At 45.0% G+C, this 20,505-nt stretch overlaps 1 protein-coding gene across 1 annotated transcript in view; it reads right to left on the bottom strand.

Annotated features, from left to right (window-relative positions):
* LOC141731340 (uncharacterized) overlaps positions 1–20,505 on the bottom strand; it is an 84,254-nt gene that overhangs the window by 1,403 nt on the left and 62,346 nt on the right. Inside the window, exon 2 of the mRNA XM_074555959.1 lies at positions 15,926–15,942. Coding sequence (XP_074412060.1) covers positions 15,926–15,942 — 17 coding nt within the window. The remainder of the gene's footprint in view (positions 1–15,925; positions 15,943–20,505) is intronic.

The raw sequence follows: 20,505 nt of genomic DNA, 5'->3' as shown, positions 1-20,505 counted from the left end.
GCCAAGGCTGCTGGCAGTCCCAGCGATCCCAAAAGCTCCCCCCTCTTCGCTCTCCCCATTTCGGGATGCCGGGGCTGTTTGGGCTCCCGGGCTCCCTTCTCCCCTCATTCTCTGCTATGGGCTGCAGCGGCTCCAAGGAGTCCCCCCTGCCCCTCTCCAGGCTCTTGAGGCTCCCGCCCATGGCGGCGCTCCCCCCTCTCTGGGCTCCCCACTTTGGGCTCCTGCGGCACACAGGGCTCTGCTCCTCCAGGCTGCCTCTGCCGGCAGCCGCCACCGGCACCCCCTGATGTCCCCCCGAGGGGCCTTTTCCGCTCAGCCTTGGACTGCTTCATTCTCCAAACATCCCCCAAAAAACCCAACTGGGAGCAACTGGGAGTGTCTGGGAACATGCTGGAGGGAACTGGGTTATACTGGGACATACTGGGAGGGTGTAATGGGAGGGACTGGAACAAATGAGGGTGAAAGAGAGCAACTGGAACCATGTGGAGCACAACTGGCTCTTACTGGCAGGGACTGGGAGCACAGTGGGGCCATCTTTGGATCATACTGGAAGGGACTGGACTAATATAAGAAAACCCTCAAAAACTCCAGAGATACACCAAAAATCCCAGTGGAACTCACCAAAATTTTATAAAACTCCCAAAAATTTCAATAAATTCCCCCCCAAAACCCCCACAACCCCAACAAAACACCCCAAATCCAAAACCCCCCAAATCAACAAAACCCCCCAAAATCACATAAGCATCTCTAAACCCAATAATTCTCCCAAAAACCCCCAATAATTCCCCCCAAATTCCTAACAAAATCCCCCAAAGCCCAAAAAAGCCACCCTGAAATTCTCAAACAGCCTCGCAAAACCCCAAAATCCCCACAAATCCCCCCAGAACCTGCCAGACTCAGTGGGGCTGTCCTGGATCAGGGGGCACTGGCCGGTGGAACAGCAGCCACTTCAGGGGGCCCTCAGAGCTTTTTGGGGAGGGGGCACCATGGGAGACCCTCCAAAAACGGGTGGGGGGGGGGGGAGGAACCCCTGCGGTGCCCCCTCCCCCTGAAACCCCCAGACCTTGGTTCAGGGTGGGCCTGGGACCCCCCGGGACCCCCAATTCTCCCCCGAGACCTCTCCAGGAACCCCAAACCCCCCAGAGTCCCCCAGGGTTGGCCTAGAATCACCCTGGACCCCCAAACCCTCCCCAAGACCCCCAAAACTCCCCAGGACTCTCAGACCCCCCCATTTCCCTCCAAAATTCACCCCAGAGCTACCTGAAACCCCCCTGTGAAAAATGCATGTATTTTATGATTGGCTTTTTGCAAATATTAAAATGAATATTATATGTGTTGTGTTAGAAAGAAATGCTGTATTAATTCTCTTAAGTACTGTGTTAAATATAGTTTTAGGTTATAAAAATTGTTAAAACAGAAACTATGCTATGTAAGATGCTTTGTTTAACAGAAAGGGCTTGCAGCGAGATAGCAGCCACAGGACACCTAAATCTTTCAGAGAAAGGGAATTTATTGCCTTCTTATCAGAAGAAATGAACTTCTTCCCACCTTGGAGGCGCTGTTAGGATTAGAAGGAAGAAGCTGACACTGACCAGACAGAATCCTGTGTTTGAATGGAATTTATGCATCATGTATGAAGTGTATGAATATGCAACGGGCTATTGTTCTTAATGGTTAGTCCTTTGTTAGCAGGGGTCTTTTTTGGGCTCGTGATGCCCAGAAAAAGGTACCCGGACGTCCATAATTCTTTGTTTTTATTATCTCGTATTGTCCTAATTCAATTTGTCCAAATTGTTATTACTCTAATTGTGTTACTATTTTTATAACCATATTTTTTACTTTTAAATTTTGAAAACAACCGATTGGCGTTCTTCACAATTTGGTAGCAGAGGATGGTTGCTAACACCTCGCTGCCTGTGCTTTAGGAGAGTCAGAGTGGGGAAGGCACGCCCTGCCCTATTTGGCAGCCTCGCTTTGTTTCCCCTGAAGTGACCGACAGACGCAGGTTACGATCTGTGGACAAAAGGAGGCAATATAACAGAGAGAAGGAAAAAAAAGGCTCCCTACAACTGCGGTAATTGGTCCCCTAAGTGTAGTAGTGCGCACGAAGAACCCGGGAAGGAAAAAGGATTGGTAAGTATTTCTCGGGCGGGGGGCAGGTACAGGGAGGGGATGAATGTGTGTGAATGAGAGGCAGGCTGGTTGTCCCAGACCTGCCAAGTGAGTGAGGAGTCTCCCATGCTGCGTTTTCCTCTTTTCGCGAGAAAAACGGCCAGTAAAGAGACAAAGCGAGTGATAAGAGAGTGAAAGAACCCCCCGGGGTGACTGGGACTGGGTCTCAGGGAGGGGTTGGACCCCTCGGAGGTAGGCAGCAAGGTTTCCTCACCCAATCCACTAGGAAACGGGACAGGAGGGGCCCCTAAAACCTGCTGGGTTGAGGGATTTATATTCTAAGAGCATCCAAGAGCAGGGTTGAGCAGAATTCTGTCGGAGTGAGGATATGCCCAAGAACACTCAGGGTGGGACAACACAACTAGATTGAGGGATTAAAATTTTACCCAACAGCATCCGGGGTTGGACAACACAGCTAGACTGAGGGAAAAATTTTTGCCCAACAAGATCCAGGGTTGAACAACACAGCCAGATTGAGGGATAAAAAATGCCCAAGAACATCCAGGGTTGGACAACACAGCAAAACAAATTAAATGCCCAAGAGCATCTGTAGTTGTACCACACCGCTGGGTTGAGGGACAGAAAATGCCCAAGAGCATCTGGGGTTGAACAACACAGCTGAATTTAGGGAAAAATACCCAAGAGCATCTGGGGTTGGACAACATGGCAGGACTGAGGGAAAAATTGCCCCAGAGCATTTTGGCTTGGATAACACAGCTGGGTTGAGGGATATCCAATAGCACCGAGACTGGCCAGTAACACCTAAACTTGTAATAGGTGATGTGAAAGTAAAAGGTACCTTATTGTTGTTTTGTGGTGTGTGTGAGTGAGACCCACACAAAGTCAGCCTCAACTTCCCGGGCAGGTGGGAAGGGGGAGGCAGTGGAAAGAGGAGTGAGTGACCTGCACACCAGGCTGTAGCTCCCGGGTAGGTGGGGGCTTCTGGGCCGAAGAGGAGTGAGTGACCTGCGAACCAAGCTGGCGTTCCCTGGGTGTGTGAGGGGGCCGTAGCTGAAGAGTGTGAAGGACATGCAGACAGCCTCACAGGGGAACGGACGCCAGAGGCAGCAGAGTCAGGCCCTTCTCGGGGGCCTGGTGACACTGAGACCTGGAGGTCAACCCCAGAGCGAAAGAGGGGGCCACAAGGACCTGTGATTTTCTAGCAATAAGGATCCACTTTCTGTCTTGAGAGTGTGAAGGAATATGTGAAAGTGAATGAGAAATAAAAGTGAGTGAATGTAGATGAATGAAAGTATAGGTAATGTCGATTGTGCATTTTAAGCCTTACCATATCTCCTTGGAGGGAGGTGGATTGTATTGACAAGCAGTGTGAGAAAAAGGGGTTTTTTTGGGTGTAAGTAGTTGAAAGAAAAGTGGTATTTAAGTTGTTAGTAAAAAGTTGTCGTGGGGTGACAGCCTTCAGCCTTTATCCCCATATCGTGTGTTGTGTCTGGCAGCTGTGCCTTCCACCCCCCCCCCCCCCCCGGCCGTCTTGCTGTGGCCGGATGGGGAAGAGGGGGGGGGGGTGTGGGGTGTGCCCAGGCACTTTTGCTTTGGGCTTTTGCTGCTTGGCTTGGCTAGCTGCTTGCTTGCTTGCTTGCTTGCTTTCTGCTTTTTTTTTTGCGCTGGTTTTTTTTCTTTTTTTCCCTTTTCTTTTGTTCTCTCTTTCTTACCCTCCCCTGAAGATACTGGACCGGCTCCGGATCTGGCCTGAGAGCTCCAGGACACCCGAAGCCTGCGACAGAAGCTCGGCGCCCTCACAACACAGTCTGGTCCCTTTTCTTTTCTTGTGTTGGGGAGTGTTCTTTTTGTTATTTGTAAATAAATAGGTTTTGTTTTCCACTTTGCTCCTCCGAGGAATTCCTTCCCGAACCTGGTGTTGGAGGAGGGGTGGTTGGAGGTTTGTTTTGTTTTGGGGGGGGCTCCCTTTTTGAGATTTCCCCCTAATTTGTCCTAAACTAGGACAGTATACTTTTTGGTGCGTTGGCCGGGAAAGTCGGAGGCCAAAAAGAGTGGAAAAAAAACCTATAACAATAATATTTTGGTTTTGGTTGTTTTGTGGGCATATTGGTGATTCATAATGTCATTTGGAGTGGAAGCTTGCCGGTTTTTCTGGTCCCTAGGGGCTTTTGAAGTTTTAATACCTTTGTGGTCCCTAGGGTTATTTCCTTACCCCAAAATAGCTCTGATGTTGTCCCTAATAAGTAGCTTTTGTAAGCGGGGGGCACTAACCAGAATAATCATTGTGCTGGCCTTATGTGTGATGATGTGTCGGATAACAATGCTGGACTTTATTTCAGGAATGTATGGATTGTTGTCATGGCTGTGTACTCAGTTTGTTTGGGGAGAAGAAGAGGAAGGGGCTTTTCAGCCTTTGTCTTCCTTCTTCTCCTACAAATTGTTGACATCTCTATTAGAAAATACTGACTTTCCCCTGAGTTTGAAAGAAACCATCTTTCTGGCATTTAATTTATTAAGCCTTGTCTATACTGTCTGGAGTGTATATAAAATGAAAGCTGAGATTTCTAGAGGGGTTAGAGAGACTCCTGATTCAGGAGTAAAACAAAGCAGGAAAAATCTTGACTGGAGTGGGAAATGGGAGGATATGGGCCAGACTTTAAAGGAATTTTCTGATCCTATAGACTGGGACTTTCCATCTGATCAAATTCAGAATCCAGTCGAGCTGGCAAAGTATTTGAGGGAGAAGTGCCATGGTAATACTAAGGAAGAAAGGATTACTGCAGTGAGCTGGGCCTTGGAGTTTGTTTACCGTACTCTGCTAGATACTGTGGAGCAGCAGATAGCAGAAAGGGAACAGGGAGATAAGTTAGTTACTATCCCAGTGACCCAGGCTGCAGCTAACATCCCAGGCTCCAGGCTAGCAGCTGAATCAGACAATAGGCCCCAAACCATGGCTGTTGCAGCTAATACAAGAGGTGGAAAGTGTAAAGGCAAGACCGATCGGAAGGTGGAGGATGATGACGATGATGCAGAAGAAGGACCCTCACCAAAATCAGAGGCCACATCAAGGGGCACAGAATCTGGAGCCAATATTGACTCCTTTTCTCTGAAGGACCTCAGAGGCCTAAGAAAGGATTACAGCCGACAACCTGACGAATCTATTATTAGTTGGTTAGTCCGCCTTTGGGATGCTGCAGGGGAGGTTACGATTTTGGATGGTACTGAAGTGAGGCATTTGGGATCCCTGTCACATGATCCTGCCATCGATCAAGGTGTGATGAGGGGGGCTAATCCTCACAGCCTCTGGGAACGGGTCCTAAGAAGCGTAGCAGAACGGTACCTGTGTACGGATGATCTCTATATGCAGCAGACACGGTGGAAGACCATAGAACAGGGGATCCAACGCCTGAGAGAGATGGCGGTCGCAGAGCTCATTTTCTCAGATGACACAACAACTAGGAATCCGGACCTGGTACCATGCACTCCGATAATGTGGAGGAAACTTGTGCGACTTGGGCCACCTGAATACGCTTCTGCCCTAGCAATAATGAAGCGAGATGATACATATGAGACTGTGCTCGATATGGCAAAGAAGCTTCGAGCGTACGCAGATGCTGTGCATGGCCCAACTCATGCCAGAATTGCAGCAGTGGAAACCCGACTGCAGAAACTAGAAGACAAAATAGAGGAGAATCATAAGAAACTCCGGGAAGAGATTAAGGAGGACCTTATTCAAATCTCAGCCGTACAAATTAGAAGCCCTGGTGTCCAACGCCGGCGCTCCTTTGATGGGGAGAGAAGGTACATCCCACGGGCTGAGTTATGGTTTTTCCTGCGTGAGTCTGGAGAAGACATGAGGAGATGGGATGGAAAACCCACCGCTGTTTTGGCACAACGGGTGCGTGATTTGAAGAAAAGAGAAAGTATAACCAAAAAGATAGCAGCTCCGGTCGCTCGTAGCCGAGATGTTAAGTATGACGATGACGATGACATGTCCGATCCCCTTGAAGGAACTTCCAAGGCATATGCCCAAGGAAAGAAGGACAATCTGGCTTAGAGGGGCCCTGCCTCCAGCCAGGAAGAGGCACGGGAGAACCGGGTTTTTTGGAAGGTGTGGATCAGATGGCCTGGCACATCAGAGCCACAAGACTATGAAGCATTGGTTGACACTGGATCACAATGTACCTTAATGCCATCGGAACACATGGGGACAGAACCTGTTTCCATTGCTGGAGTGACGGGGGGATCACAACAGTTGACTTTGTTGGAAGCTGAGGTGAGCTTGACTGGGAAGGAGTGGCAGGAACATCCGATTGTGACTGGTCCAGAGGCTCCGTGTATTTTGGGCATAGACTTCCTCCGGAATGGCTACTACAAAGATCCTAAGGGATTCAGGTGGGCTTTTGGAATAGCTGCAGTGGAGATAGAGGGTATTAAACAATTGAATACCTTGTCTGGACTATCAGAGAACCCATCTGCAGTAGGACTCTTGAAGGTAGAGGAGCAGCGAGTGCCAATTGCCACCTCAACAGTGCATCGCAGGCAGTACCGGACGAATCGAGATGCCGTGATCCCCATCCACAAGATGATTCGAGAGCTGGAGAGCCAAGGGGTGGTCAGTAAAACCCACTCACCCTTTAACAGCCCTATCTGGCCCGTACGAAAATCTGACGGAGAATGGAGATTGACTGTAGACTATCGTGCCTTGAATGAAGTGACTCCACCACTGAGTGCGGCTGTACCGGACATACTGGAACTGCAGTACGAGCTGGAGTCCAAGGCAGCAAAGTGGTACGCGACCATTGATATAGCTAACGCGTTTTTCTCCATCCCTCTGGCAGCAGAATGCAGGCCTCAGTTTGCTTTTACATGGAGGGGAGTGCAGTATACCTGGAACCGATTGCCCCAGGGGTGGAAACACAGTCCTACCATCTGTCATGGACTGATCCAGGCTGCACTAGAAGAGGGTGAGGCTCCAGAACATTTACAATATATTGATGATATCATTGTTTGGGGGAACACGGCAATAGAAGTGTTCGAAAAAGGAGAGAAGATAATTCATATTCTCCTGGACGCCGGATTTGCCATTAAGAAGAGCAAAGTCAAGGGACCTGCCCGAGAAATTCAGTTCTTGGGGGTGAAGTGGCAAGATGGACGGCGTCAGATTCCTGCGGATGTTATTAACAAAATCACTGCTATGTCCCCACCAACTGATAAGAAGGAGACACAAGCTTTCTTAGGTGCTATAGGTTTCTGGAGGATGCACATCCCTGAGTATAGTCAGATTGTGAGACCCCTTTATTTGGTTACCCGCAAGAAGAACGACTTCCATTGGGGCCCTGAGCAGCAGCAAGCTTTCGTCCAGATCAAGCAGGAGATCGCTCATGCTGTAGCCCTTGGTCCAGTCAGGACAGGACCAGATGTGAAGAACGTGCTCTACTCTGCAGCCGGGAGCCATGGTCTGTCCTGGAGCCTTTGGCAAAAGCTACCTGGCGAGACCCGAGGCCGACCATTGGGATTTTGGAGTAGGAGCTACAGGGGGTCTGAAGATAACTATACTCCAACAGAAAAGGAAATCTTGGCCGCCTATGAAGGAGTCCAAGCTGCCTCGGAGGTGATTGGTACAGAGGCACAACTCCTTCTCGCACCCCGACTACCGGTGCTGGGATGGATGTTCAGAGGAAAGGTTCCCTCTACCCACCATGCCACCAGTGCTACTTGGAGTAAGTGGATTGCCCTCAATACGCAGCGCGCTCGAATTGGGAAGTTAAATCGCCCTGGGATTCTAGAAATAATTACAAATTGGCCCGAAGGTGAAAGCTTTAGTGTCGCAGATGAGGAGCCAGAGCCAGTGACCCGGGTTGAGGAAGCTCCGCCATACAATCAGTTGCCAGTAGAAGAAACACGTTACGCCCTATTCACTGATGGTTCTTGTCGTGTCATAGGGATGAAACGGAGGTGGAAAGCAGCTGTATGGAGTCCCACTCGACGGGTTGCAGAGGCTACTGAAGGAGAGGGTGAATCCAGTCAATTTGCTGAAATCAAAGCTATTCAACTGGCCTTAGGTATTGCAGAGAGAGAGAAGTGGCCAAGGCTCTATTTGTATACCGATTCTTGGATGGCAGCCAACGCTCTATGGGGATGGCTGAAGAGATGGAAGGAGGCCAGCTGGCAGCGCAGAGGAAAACCAATTTGGGCTGCGGAAGAGTGGAAGGATATCGCTACCCGGTTAGAGAAGTTACCTGTGAAGGTTCGCCATGTAGATGCCCATGTCCCCAGAAGTAGAGCTAATGAAGAGCAGCAAAACAACCAGCAAGTACATCAGGCTGCAAAGATAGGGGAGTTGAAGATAGATCTCGACTGGGAGCATAAGGGAGAGTTATTCTTAGCACGATGGGCCCACGATGCCTCAGGCCACCAGGGTAGAGATGCCACCTATAAGTGGGCACGAGACCGAGGGGTGGATCTAACCATGGACAGTATCTCTCAGGTTATTCGTGACTGTGAGACGTGCGCTGCCATTAAGCAGGCCAAGCGACTGAAGCCCCTCTGGTATGGGGGGCGGTGGTCTAAGTACAAATATGGGCAGGCCTGGCAGATTGATTACATCACACTGCCTCAAACCCGCCAGGGCAAGCGCTATGTACTAACCATGGTAGAAGCCACCACAGGATGGTTGGAAACTTATCCTGTGTCCCATGCTACTGCCCGTAACACTATCTTGGGCCTTGAGAAGCAGGTCCTTTGGAGGCACGGTACTCCCGAGAGAATTGAGTCGGATAATGGAACTCATTTTAAAAACAATCTTATTAATACTTGGGCTAGGGAACATGGCATCGAGTGGGTATACCATATCCCCTATCATGCACCAGCTGCAGGGAAGGTGGAAAGGTACAATGGATTGTTAAAAACCACCTTAAAAGCATTGGGTGGGGGGTCTTTAAGAAACTGGGAGCAACATCTGGCAAAGGCTACCTGGTTAGTTAACACTCGAGGTTCCACCAACCGAGCGGGTCCTGCTCAGTCTGAGCTCCTTAATATAGTAGATGGGGATAAAGCCCCAGTGGCCCATGTCAGAGGTTTGTTGGGAAAGACAGTATGGATCAACCCTGCCTCGAGTACAGACAAACCCATCCGTGGGATTGTCTTTGCTCAAGGACCAGGTAATACATGGTGGATAATGCAGAAAGATGGAACAACACGGTGTGTACCTCAGGGAGACCTGATTGTGGGATGAGACTCATATATGAATGTCATTGTTTGTTGAATGTGAGACAGAAGGAAACTGTAAGTGTCAAAGGTCTGAGCAAGTAAGATGAGAGAAATGCGTAAGTGTCAAAGGTGTGAGTAAGTGAAATGAAAGTTTTTTACTGTATGTTCACGATATGGGATAAGGGGTGGAGTGTCGTGGGGTGACAGCCTTCAGCCTTTATCCCCATATCGTGTGTTGTGTCTGGCAGCTGTGCCTTCCACCCCCCCCCCCGGCCGTCTTGCTGTGGCCGGATGGGGAAGAGGGGGGGGGGTGTGGGGTGTGCCCAGGCACTTTTGCTTTGGGCTTTTGCTGCTTGGCTTGGCTAGCCGCTTGCTTGCTTGCTTGCTTGCTTGCTTTCTGCTTTTTTTTTGCGCTGGTTTTTTTTCTTTTTTTCCCTTTTCTTTTGTTCTCTCTTTCTTACCCTCCCCTGAAGATACTGGACCGGCTCCGGATCTGGCCTGAGAGCTCCAGGACACCCGAAGCCTGCGACAGAAGCTCGGCGCCCTCACAACACAGTCTGGTCCCTTTTCTTTTCTTGTGTTGGGGAGTGTTCTTTTTGTTATTTGTAAATAAATAGGTTTTGTTTTCCACTTTGCTCCTCCGAGGAATTCCTTCCCGAACCTGGTGTTGGAGGAGGGGTGGTTGGAGGTTTGTTTTGTTTTGGGGGGGGCTCCCTTTTTGAGATTTCCCCCTAATTTGTCCTAAACTAGGACAAAAGTGAAAAACGGAAGCAGGGGACGAATAGATAGAAAATTGAAAAATGAGACGGAAATACAGTAAGGTGGATACAGGAAAAGAAAAGCAGAAAAAATTACCAACAGAAATACCCCAAGACAGCCCTTTGGGAGTTATGTTAACAAACAGAAATACAACTCCTTGCAAAATACAGGGTATGCAGAAGTTGATGAGAAAAAACATGCAAACTTGTGAATTATATACTTAAAAAGAGCATTAGAAAATTTAACACAAAAGAAAGGAGTTATATATTGATTCAAGGGATGCCTTTAGAGTAGCACATGCCTCAAGAAAAATTTAAAAAGGGAGATTACTTAATTAAAGATGAAAAAGATTAGTACATGAGAAACTTATTTTCGAGGTTTTAGAGTCATTAAAATTACCTAAGAGAGATAGCAATAGTACATATTAAAGGACACAAAAAGGTAAAGACCCAGAAATAAGAAGAAATAATTGGCAGATCAAGAAGCTAAAGATGCAGCAGAAAATAGAGCTGAAAGAGCTAATATTAACTCCAAATGAAGAAAAATTGGAAATTCCAAAGTTTAGAGAAGCAAAAAAAAAAAAATTAAAAAATTAAAATTAAAACAAGATAGGTGGCGAACAAGATAAATCGGGGAAATAGAAACATCTTGATGGAAGACAATTAGATAATAAAACACTTACTAGGGAATAGCAGAGGACATGTATCAAAAAGCCCGGTGGGATACTCAGGCTTTGTGTGATCATTTTTTTAAGGCACTATGGGTGCACTGAGACTTTTAGAGTAGAAAAACAAGTACCTGAAATATGTATAATTTGCCAAAAGATAAATAAAAGGGTGATGAGAAAAACAATATGAGAAGGTCGTGAGTTAGCTCGTCGACCATTTCAAAGTATCCAAGCAGAAGTTTAGATTTGTTAAGCTCTGGATTTATTTGTAAAAACCGTTTAATCCAGAAGAAAAATAGTATACCACATGCTGGGGAGGGGGGAGGCTGTAGGAAAATAACATTTTTGAAAGGCAATAAAAGCAAAACGGGGAAAGTACAAAGCTGAGAACAAAATTACCTCATCCATTGCCGTTCGTTCCCCCACTCGTTCGCAGCTGCACCCCCCCAGCCCCTGCGCCGGCTCCGGCACAGTCCGTGTGTCCCAGTCCGTGTGTCCCAGTCCCGGCCGCCTGGCCCGCGGCCGCTCCGCAGTTCGTGCAGGGGGTGGGGATCTGTCCTGCCGTGTGCACCGTGGTTACCGCGCTCACCGCACCGAAGGAGGGTCCCGTCTGTCCCATCCCCGGCTGCCCTGACTCTGTCGGCTCCCGCCGCTGCAGCCGCGGTCAGTCGGCTGCTCTGCCTCTGCCCGACCAGCCACCGTGAGCCATGCGGGAGCTATCCACGCTCCAGCTCGGTCTGCACCGGAACAGCCCCTCGGGCGATCCCGGCTGCACACCCCGCCTTTGGAGCACCGAGACTCTGAGTCACGCCGAGTCGCCCTGTCCTGCCCCGAGCTCCGTTCCCTTGGTAACCACAGCTCCGGCTGCTCAGAGAAACTCTAAAGGAATCACCTTATCGAAACACTAAAAGTTCAGTTAGAAGAAAGCCCTCTCCTGATTCTTCCTAAATATACAGGAGAAAGGCTATAGAAGATAAAAATACAGAAAGAATGGGATAAAGGGATTGGTCTATTTCCATTAAGAGAGGTTCTCATAGGAGGGGACGGATCAGAGTTTGTAAATGCTCCTTTGACTTCGTCTGAAGTCTGAAATTTTAAGAAATAAATAAAAGAGATATTTGGAGAATCCCATAGACATAGCTGAACAATTAGACCAATTTTTAGGTCCAAACATTTATACTTGAGAAGAGATGTGGTTGGTAATTAAAATAATATTTTTCTCAAGAAAAATGCAATTAGAGCAACTGAAATAAAAGCTTAAGAAAAAGATAATCCGCAAGGACCCCCAGAGAAGACAAAATGCCAACTGTACCTCCTGAGTGGGGTTAAAATAATGAGGAGGGTAGTAAATACATGAATAGTTATCGTAATTACATAACCAAGAGCATGAATGAGACAGCATATCAAAGGCGAAATGTGAAAACAAAAGGTTTTTGAGGGACAGCTTTTAGAGGGGAAAGAAGAAACTCCAACTAAATAGATAAACAAACTGGAGAGAAAAAGGGAAATGGTCCTAAGTAAGCAGAAGATCTGAAAATCTTTAAAGAAATGGGCACATAAAAAAAAAAAAAAAGTCATAGGCTCTAATTTTTTGGGGGGGACAAATACCATCTGGAGCCTGTGATAACTTTAAAAGTGGGTCCCCGAGAAGAAGAATTAGAATTTGTAATAGACACAGGGGGAGAGAGAACCTGCCTGTTAAACGTTCCAAAAGGTTATAGTGTGAGCAAATATATAGTGAAAGTAACAGGGGCAAAAAGAGAAAGTTTTACATTTCTAGTCATTAAAGATGTGGTAATTGAGGGAAGAAACTAAAATTTAGATGGGAGATGTGTTATTGGTCCCAGGGGCAGGTAGCAATTTATTGGGAAGAGTCTTACAAGTGCAATTAAGAATAAGAGATATCAGAAAATAGGAAAATGATAGCTAGAGTTTTGAAATTACGCCAAGAGGATGAAGGGAAAAAAAATCAACAAAAAAGTTTAGGCTGGAGAAGGAAATAGGGGAGGATTAAATATCGACCCCATAAAGGTTACAGTTGAGAGAGAAGAAAGAGAGAAGTTGAAGTAGAGAGGTAGTTAGGAAAATCTGAGATGTTAGAATGTGAAGTGATGACATCTTGGTGCTAGAAGAGAGCAGAAGTGTGAATGAAGGTTTTTTGCATGAAAGGCAGGGAAGTGTCTTAACACATGGTTGTTAGGAGGTTATTCAATGCCACACTGGGGTCCAGAAAGGCCTTAGCAGAACAGGCCCTGCTTGAAGGGAAAAGAGGGTAGGTTGACGAGAAAGAAAAAGAATGTCAGGAGCACCTGGGCACACCAAGTTTGGGGTTGTCAAGGTTGGGAGGTGTCTGAGCGCTCCCTACGAGCGACGGGGTCTCGGGGGCTGCGGCAGGGACCGATCCATGGAGGTGCCCCGGGCGGTGCTGCAGCAGAGGACACAGGTTTGCGGCCAGGAGCGGGCTGGCTCCGGGGCGGAACTGCCGGGGGGGCTCCCAGACTGTCGGGGTCCCGAGCCCAGGATGGCAGCGTGGGCCCGGTAAGGGGGCCGAAAGAGAGAGAGAGAGAGATAGAGGGCAAAAGAGACCCAAGGCAATCCCCAGGGTCCCCATGCCCGGGGCTGCTCTCCCCGGCTCCGGCCCTGCAGCCAAGGGGCAGCACCGGGGGAAGGGCAAAGAACAGCACTGATAGCAAGGCCGTGAAGAGATGGGGAGGGGGGACTAGCACTAAAAGATAAAAATCAAAGCAAAGATTGATCACTCTCCAAACCTCACAAAGCGGTTTGTTTTTCTTAAGCAAGAAGTTTTTTGTTTTTTTTCTTTTGTGTGTTTTGTTTGCTGTTAACGAGAAGGTTTTTTTTTCCTGAAGAAGAAGAGGCTGCTGTAGAGAAAGCTTTTAGCTAAACCCAGAAAGTTTGGAAGAAAAGCAAATGGTAAAAGTTAATGCAGTATTATCTTTCTTTTATTACTATGCTATTAAGAAGTCCTTTCCAGGTAGTACTGAAGAAACAATCAGAATCACGGAAAGAGGGTGGATTCATGCCAGCAGAATCAAAGGACTTGTGAAGAAACCTGAGGAATGGACTATCACATTTAAACCGACTGATACCGAACTGACTTTCCAATGGGGACTGAGTGGTAATTGTTTAGAAAAACTCAAATGATCTAAGAAATGTACAAAGAATAACACTGAATTAAGAAATAAGATAACACTTATATCACTGGTTTTGAGCACTGCCTGAATAAAACATCTCCTTTGGGGAGGAATACTTCAGATAGAAGGATCAAGACTGGTTTTGTATTCTGACCTTAGCCTGGGAATCGTACAGGGGAGAAGGGGAATTACCATTTCCATCAGTAAACTTTATTTGGTTCATTCCAATACTGGATATGCTAGCTGGATTATAAGTGCTGGAATTGTGAGAGTAATGAGTATTGTGGTTCACAAAATTTATGCTCTTATTGCCAAAAGTGTTAAAGTAATAACTTGTTTTTGTGGATGGGAATCATTAGTGCTTGTTGAATGAAAGATACCTGAGGAACAGTAGGAGACCACAGTTAAAGGGTGTCAAAAACAATTTGCCTGGAAATTAGTTAGGAGAAAGTGACAAGGAAATAGAGGGCAAGACCAGATTGGCCTCTATATTTTGCCACCAAGAAGATCAAATACACCTGCTGTGGGTTGCAGCCTCACAGGCATGGGAGGTGGGAGTATAAGCCGTACTGGATCTCTGTTATTCCTGTTTCTGGCACTCATTTGTCGTCTTTTCCTTTTCGGGATACCAGCAAGATTGTGTCAAAAATGCTACAGAAAGTATCACATGGAAAGAAACCAAAGTTCCTCTTTTATTACACACACCCATGTCAACAGCCACTGTTATAACCCATCCAAATTAAGAACCTGTAGGCAAAAGGGAGTAAATTATTGGACTACAAGAAACTTAGGAAAAAGTGGTAATAGATTTGGAATTGAATGTCCAAAAGTAGAGAGATGGATTTGTTTTAAATTTAATCTTGAAGATACGGTTCAAGATTTAGTAAAAAAATAAATAATAAACGAAAAGGTAAAACCAGCACAGCAATCTAACTCTATATTGACTCCAAATCATCTGTTGAATCGTATTACAAGACGCCAAGCAGTTACAGAAATGGTAGCAAATAAGGCTGCCCAAGCATTAGAGTTAATATCAAGTCAGCTAAGTCAAACAAAAACTGTAGGGTATCAGAATAGGTTGGCTTTGGACTATTTATTTGGCCGAAGAAGGAGGTGTTTGTGGAAAGTTCAATATATCAGATTGTTGAAAATTGATGACCACGGAAAAATCATTCTAGAAAAAGCAAAGGAAATCAAAGAAGAAAAATATATATATACATAAAATAACCCAGGTACCAGTCCAAAAATGAGAAAACAATGTTAAAACCTAGCTGGTGAGGTAATGTATTAGAAGAAATGAAGATCTTTCATTTTATGTGTTACAACTGTTTACATATATATTTTTTCCTTTTGTAATCCCCTGTTTTATTTTGCCAGCATAGTCCAGAAGATGCAAGTAGATAAGAAATATTGCTCAAGCCAAATGATTTACAAAGAATAAGAGTGGGGATTGTGAAAAATGCCTGTATTTTACGATTGGCTTTTTGCAAATATTAAAATGAATATTATATGTGTTGTGTTAGAAAGTAATGCTGTATTAATTTTCTTAAGTACTGTGTTGCTGTGGTGTGTTCTTAAGTTTGTTAGTTTGCTCCCCCCATTTTCTGTATTAAATGGTTTCTTCCTTTCCCAGGACCCTGTCAGTTAGGTTGCTATGGAAATGAAACTGCTCCTCCCCTGGTTTCTCTTATAAAGTGAAAGTGCCTCCTCCTTGAGCTCAGTCAATCACCCCTTTTCTCCTCCCAGGTTTCGAGAATTTTCTTTTCTCTGGGAGGTATGGTTGGCTGTAGCCCCGGAGCCCCTCCTATGATTTATAACAGTTGGTTACTTTAGTATATCAGTTATGTTTCGTACCTCCAAATATGTATTTCTATTGGATAGCCGGGTTTCCCTGCCTTCTTCCCCCCTTTTCCCTTAAAACCCTCTCCTGCCCCTTGTTCGGGGCCATTTGCTGGGTGTTTCCCCTCCTTGTTGGTTCTTCTGTAATAAACCGACAGTTTACCCCCAGCAAGTGGTCGCCTCCTAATTCGTCTCTCACCGCGCTGCTCCGAGCTATCCCCCAGCTCAGCCCGAGGCCAAGATGCCGAGGGGGGCTGCTTTCTGATGCGCAGGGGCCCTGGCCTTCGCCCCTCACCAGATAGCCGGATTCCAGGGCTGTGGACGCCCCCGCTGTATTTAACTGTGTTAAATATAGTTTTAGGCTATAAAAAATGTTAAAACAGAAACGATGCTATGTAAGATGCTTTGTTTAACAGAAAGGGCTTGCAGCGAGATAGCAGCCACAGGACACCTAAATCTCTCAGAGAAAGGGAATTTATTGCCTTCTTATCAGAAGAAATTAATTTCTTCCCACCTTGGAGGCGCTGTTAGGATTAGAAGGAAGAAGTTGACAATGACCAGACAGAATCCTGTGTTTGAATGGAATTTATGCATCATGTATGAAGTGTATGAATATGCAACGGGCTACGGTTCCTAATGGTTAATCCTTTCTTAGCAGGGGTCCTTTTTCGGGCTCATCATGCCCAGAAAAGGTACCCAGACGTCTGTAATTCTTTGTTTTTATTATCTCATATTGTCTTAATTCAATTTGTTCAAATTGTTATTGCTCTAATTGTGTTACTATTTTTATAACCATCGTATTACTACTAAACTTTTAAATTTTTAAAAACAAGTGATTGGCGTTTTTCACACACACATAACTATAAATCTACAAAACTTCTCTTAACATATATTTAATATTCACTCTTTAATTGTGAGAGACAACCATCCATCTCATTATTCATCTACAGCATCATTTTCTAATGTTGTTGACTTTCTCAGCTTCTTTGTCAGTTAATCACAGTTAATACTTGTGATTTTATAACAGAATGTTCTTGTATGGGATTTTGCAAGATTCTGTCATCAGATTTCTGTTTTGTTCTTGGATTTCTTAGTGCTGGGTCAGAACTGAATGCAGCATTTTGGGAGGGAAGCTTTCAGCTTCACTGGGGCCAGGACCCATGGGGCTCTGAGGGGTTCCTGGTGTGAGAATCCCCAGTCACTTGTGTTAAAATTTTAAAAGTTCAATAGTAAAAAAATGGTTATAAAATAGTAATAAAAATTAGAGCAATAAGAATTTGGACAGAGTTAAGACAATAAAGACAATAAAAAGCAAAGAATTACTGACATTTGGATGCTTTCCTCTTGAAAGCATGGCATGCTAACAAAGCATTAACCCTTAAAAGCAACAGCCTGTTGCATATTAAAATATCTCATACATGATGCAAACATTCCTTTCAAACTAAGGATTTTTCTGTTTATTGTCAACTTCTCCCCATTCATTTGTAAATCACGGTTTGGCTCCACGGAGTCTGAAAGGAGGTAGAAAAGCCTGGTTCTTCCTGATAAGGAGGCAATAATTCTTCTCTCTGGGATTTTGGGTGTCTTGTTGCTGTTATTTCTGTGCAAAGAATTTCTTTATTATCTTATCCATTCTTTGAGCCAGTTAAAAGTATCTTACATGGCATGGTTTCTATTTTAATATTATGTTGTAGCCTAAAACTATATTTACCACACTACTTAAAAAATACAGTACTACTAATTAATACAATATAACATGTATATTATTCCTTCTAAAAAAGTGAACAGCCAATCATGTAATATGTATTTTTCAGGCACGGAGCTATTCTTGTTGCTATTACTTTTAATATTTTTTTTTAAATTAAAATAATTTATTTTTAAATAATTAGCAGCAACCCTTCCATGCCTGTTCACAGCCAGGTCCAGGGTGAAAGGAGGTGGAAGTTGGTGCAAAGCATCTGTAACAGGATCCAGTGGACAAGTCTCACATCACAGACAGTGAGGTAGGGCCCAGGTGGCCACTGAGACAAAGGGCTGGGGCTGAAGGGGATGGGCAGAGTTGTCCATCCCATGTTGAGGAGCTGTTTTTCCACTGGGCATGGTCTCCTTAGCATACCCTGGATCAGTGCCAGTTGCACAGTGCTGTTATCACCTCTTCAGAGTGGGCTCTGCAGCCTTCATCTCCAGCCCTCAACCCTCTCTAATGAGCTGTACAACGGCTGAAGACTTGACAAAGGGGAAGGTTGTAAGAGCCTAAATGAGAGATGTGGGACTCCAGGTGGCTCTCCAAAATGCAGTTTATTGTATACAAACTGCAGTTTATTCCATCCCAGAGGTTCCAGCAGTCCAAGGTCGTGGGTGACAGAGCCTGTGCCTACAGCTGTCAGCTCCAGCTGCACACAAGACTGGACACCCTTTAATTTTGGTTACAATGTATTATATACTTTTCTTTGCTGAGCATAAAGATTTCTTTCACTAACTGGAGAGCTTAATTGGATAATCCTTAAATGATGAAATACATAACAGACTGAAAGAGCGCTATGAAGCCAAGTGTCATTATTTTATCCTGTGATATGGTGTGAGTATTGAAATTTCAGATTTTAGGGTGCAGGTAAAATTACAGGACTCTCCCAGGGAGCCTGTATTCCTTTATTTGCAGTATATGAATAATTTAATACTGCACAACCAATCTATACCTTAACTTTTACCTATAGCCTAACTACTATGTCGTATCATATGATATTATAACTACTATATCAATAATATCATATCATATCATACCATATCATATATCATATCATAATGATACCTATATCATGACTATTATAATTACCATATTCATGGTACTATTCTCCAGTCACTAAAAGTTAGTACTTTACAGGTAAAGCTAGAAGTTGTTTTTCAGTTTCCTTGCAATGGAAAATTCTGAGACCTTTTTTCTACTTGCCTCATGTCTTGTTTGCCTGTGGTATCCTTCTGCTCGGTAAAAACATCTTCTTGTTTGAGGTGGGTTTATCCTTTGCTCTAAGCCATAAGAACCCCTTCTAACTAACACACCCTTTGCCTCCTTGGTTATCCAGTGAGACTGGCTCAGCAATTCTTTTCTTCTCTATCAAAACTTGCTTCCATCTCTATTCCATTCTCAGGTTCTACATTCAGAGATCTTTCTGCCAAGCACACATATCATTGTCAAACTTTCATCCTTCCCAAGAGGGAGCCTGTGGTGTTGTGAGGTTTCCAGGACGAGGTGAGAGAGAAGAATTTCACTCCATGTTCTCAGAAGGCTGATTATATTATATTATATTATATTATATTATATTATATTATATTATATTACATTACATTACATTACATTACATTACATTACATTACATTACATTACATTACATTACATTACATTACATTATACTAAAACTATGCTAAAGAAAAAGGAAGGCTAAATCAGAAGGCTAGAAAGGAATGAATAATAAAAACCCGTGACTCCACAGAGAGTCCAACACAGCTGGCTGTGATTGGTCATTAAGAAAACACAATTCACATGGAACCAATGGAAGACTCATCTACCACATTCCAAAGCAGCAGAACACAAGGAGAAGCAGTGAGATAATTATTATTTACATTTTTCTCTGAGGCTTCTCAACTTCCCAGGAGAAGAAATCCTGGCTGTGAAAAATGCATGTATTTTATGATTGGCTTTTCGCAAATATTCAAATGAGTATTATATGTGTTGTGTTAGAAAGTAATGCTCTATTAATTACCTTTAGTAGTGTGTTAAATATAGTTTTAGGTTATAAAAATTGTTAAAATAGAAACTATGCTATGTAGGATTCTTTTTCTTAGAAAGGACTCACAGCAAGACAGCAGCCACAGGACACCCTAAATCTTTCAGAGAAAAAGAATTTATTGCCTGCTTATCAGAAGAAACTAACTTCTTCCCACCTCTAAGGCGCTGTTAGGATTCAGAGGAAGATGTTGGGGATGGCCAGACAAAATCCTGTGTTTGAATGGAATTTACGCCTCATGTATGAAGTGTATGAATATGCAACAGGTCATTGCTTTTAAGGTTAATCCTTTCTTAACGTGTGTTTTTTTGGGCTTGTGCGGCCCAGAAAAAGGTACCCGGACGTCTGTAACTCTTTGTCTCTATTGTCTCATATTGTACTAAGTCAAATTGTCCAAATTATTATTACCCGAATTGTATTACTATTTTTAAAAGCATTATATTACTATGCAACTTTTAAAATTTTAAAAACAATTGATTGGCGTTTTTCACATTGGTAAAGGGATTTTTCAGAAAACATCGCAGTGACAGTGTCCCAGCTGCAGGATCTGCTTCCCATCAGCCCTGAGCCCAGCCTGGTGCTGAACAAAGGGGCTGGACTAGGGTCATCCCCTGATGGGGGCTGTGCACACCCTCTGCTGAAATAAACAGGGCCAGGAGACTTCTTCTCCTTTTTAATGCCTTTATTAAAAGTGATCAGCTCAGGACTGGGCAGCTCGGCGCGGATGCAGTCCCATCACCTCTCCCACGGTGATTCAGATGAGGAGAGCTGGGGAATCACGTGCTCGTGGGAGCCTTTAGGGCGTGGTGTTCCCGCCCGATGTTAATTTGGACCGAGTCTCGCTTCCTCCCAGACCTGGCCCGGGGGCTCTTGAGCACAGGGTGAGGATCAACGAAGGTTTCCAGCGTCTCTGCAGGCTCAGCACTTGGCTCCTCACATCCAGACATCACTCCAGTCTCTC

This window comes from Zonotrichia albicollis, chromosome 20, assembly GCF_047830755.1.
Source record: "Zonotrichia albicollis isolate bZonAlb1 chromosome 20, bZonAlb1.hap1, whole genome shotgun sequence".
Lineage (NCBI taxonomy): Eukaryota > Metazoa > Chordata > Aves > Passeriformes > Passerellidae > Zonotrichia > Zonotrichia albicollis.
This window is presented reverse-complemented; position numbering and strand designations above follow the sequence as displayed.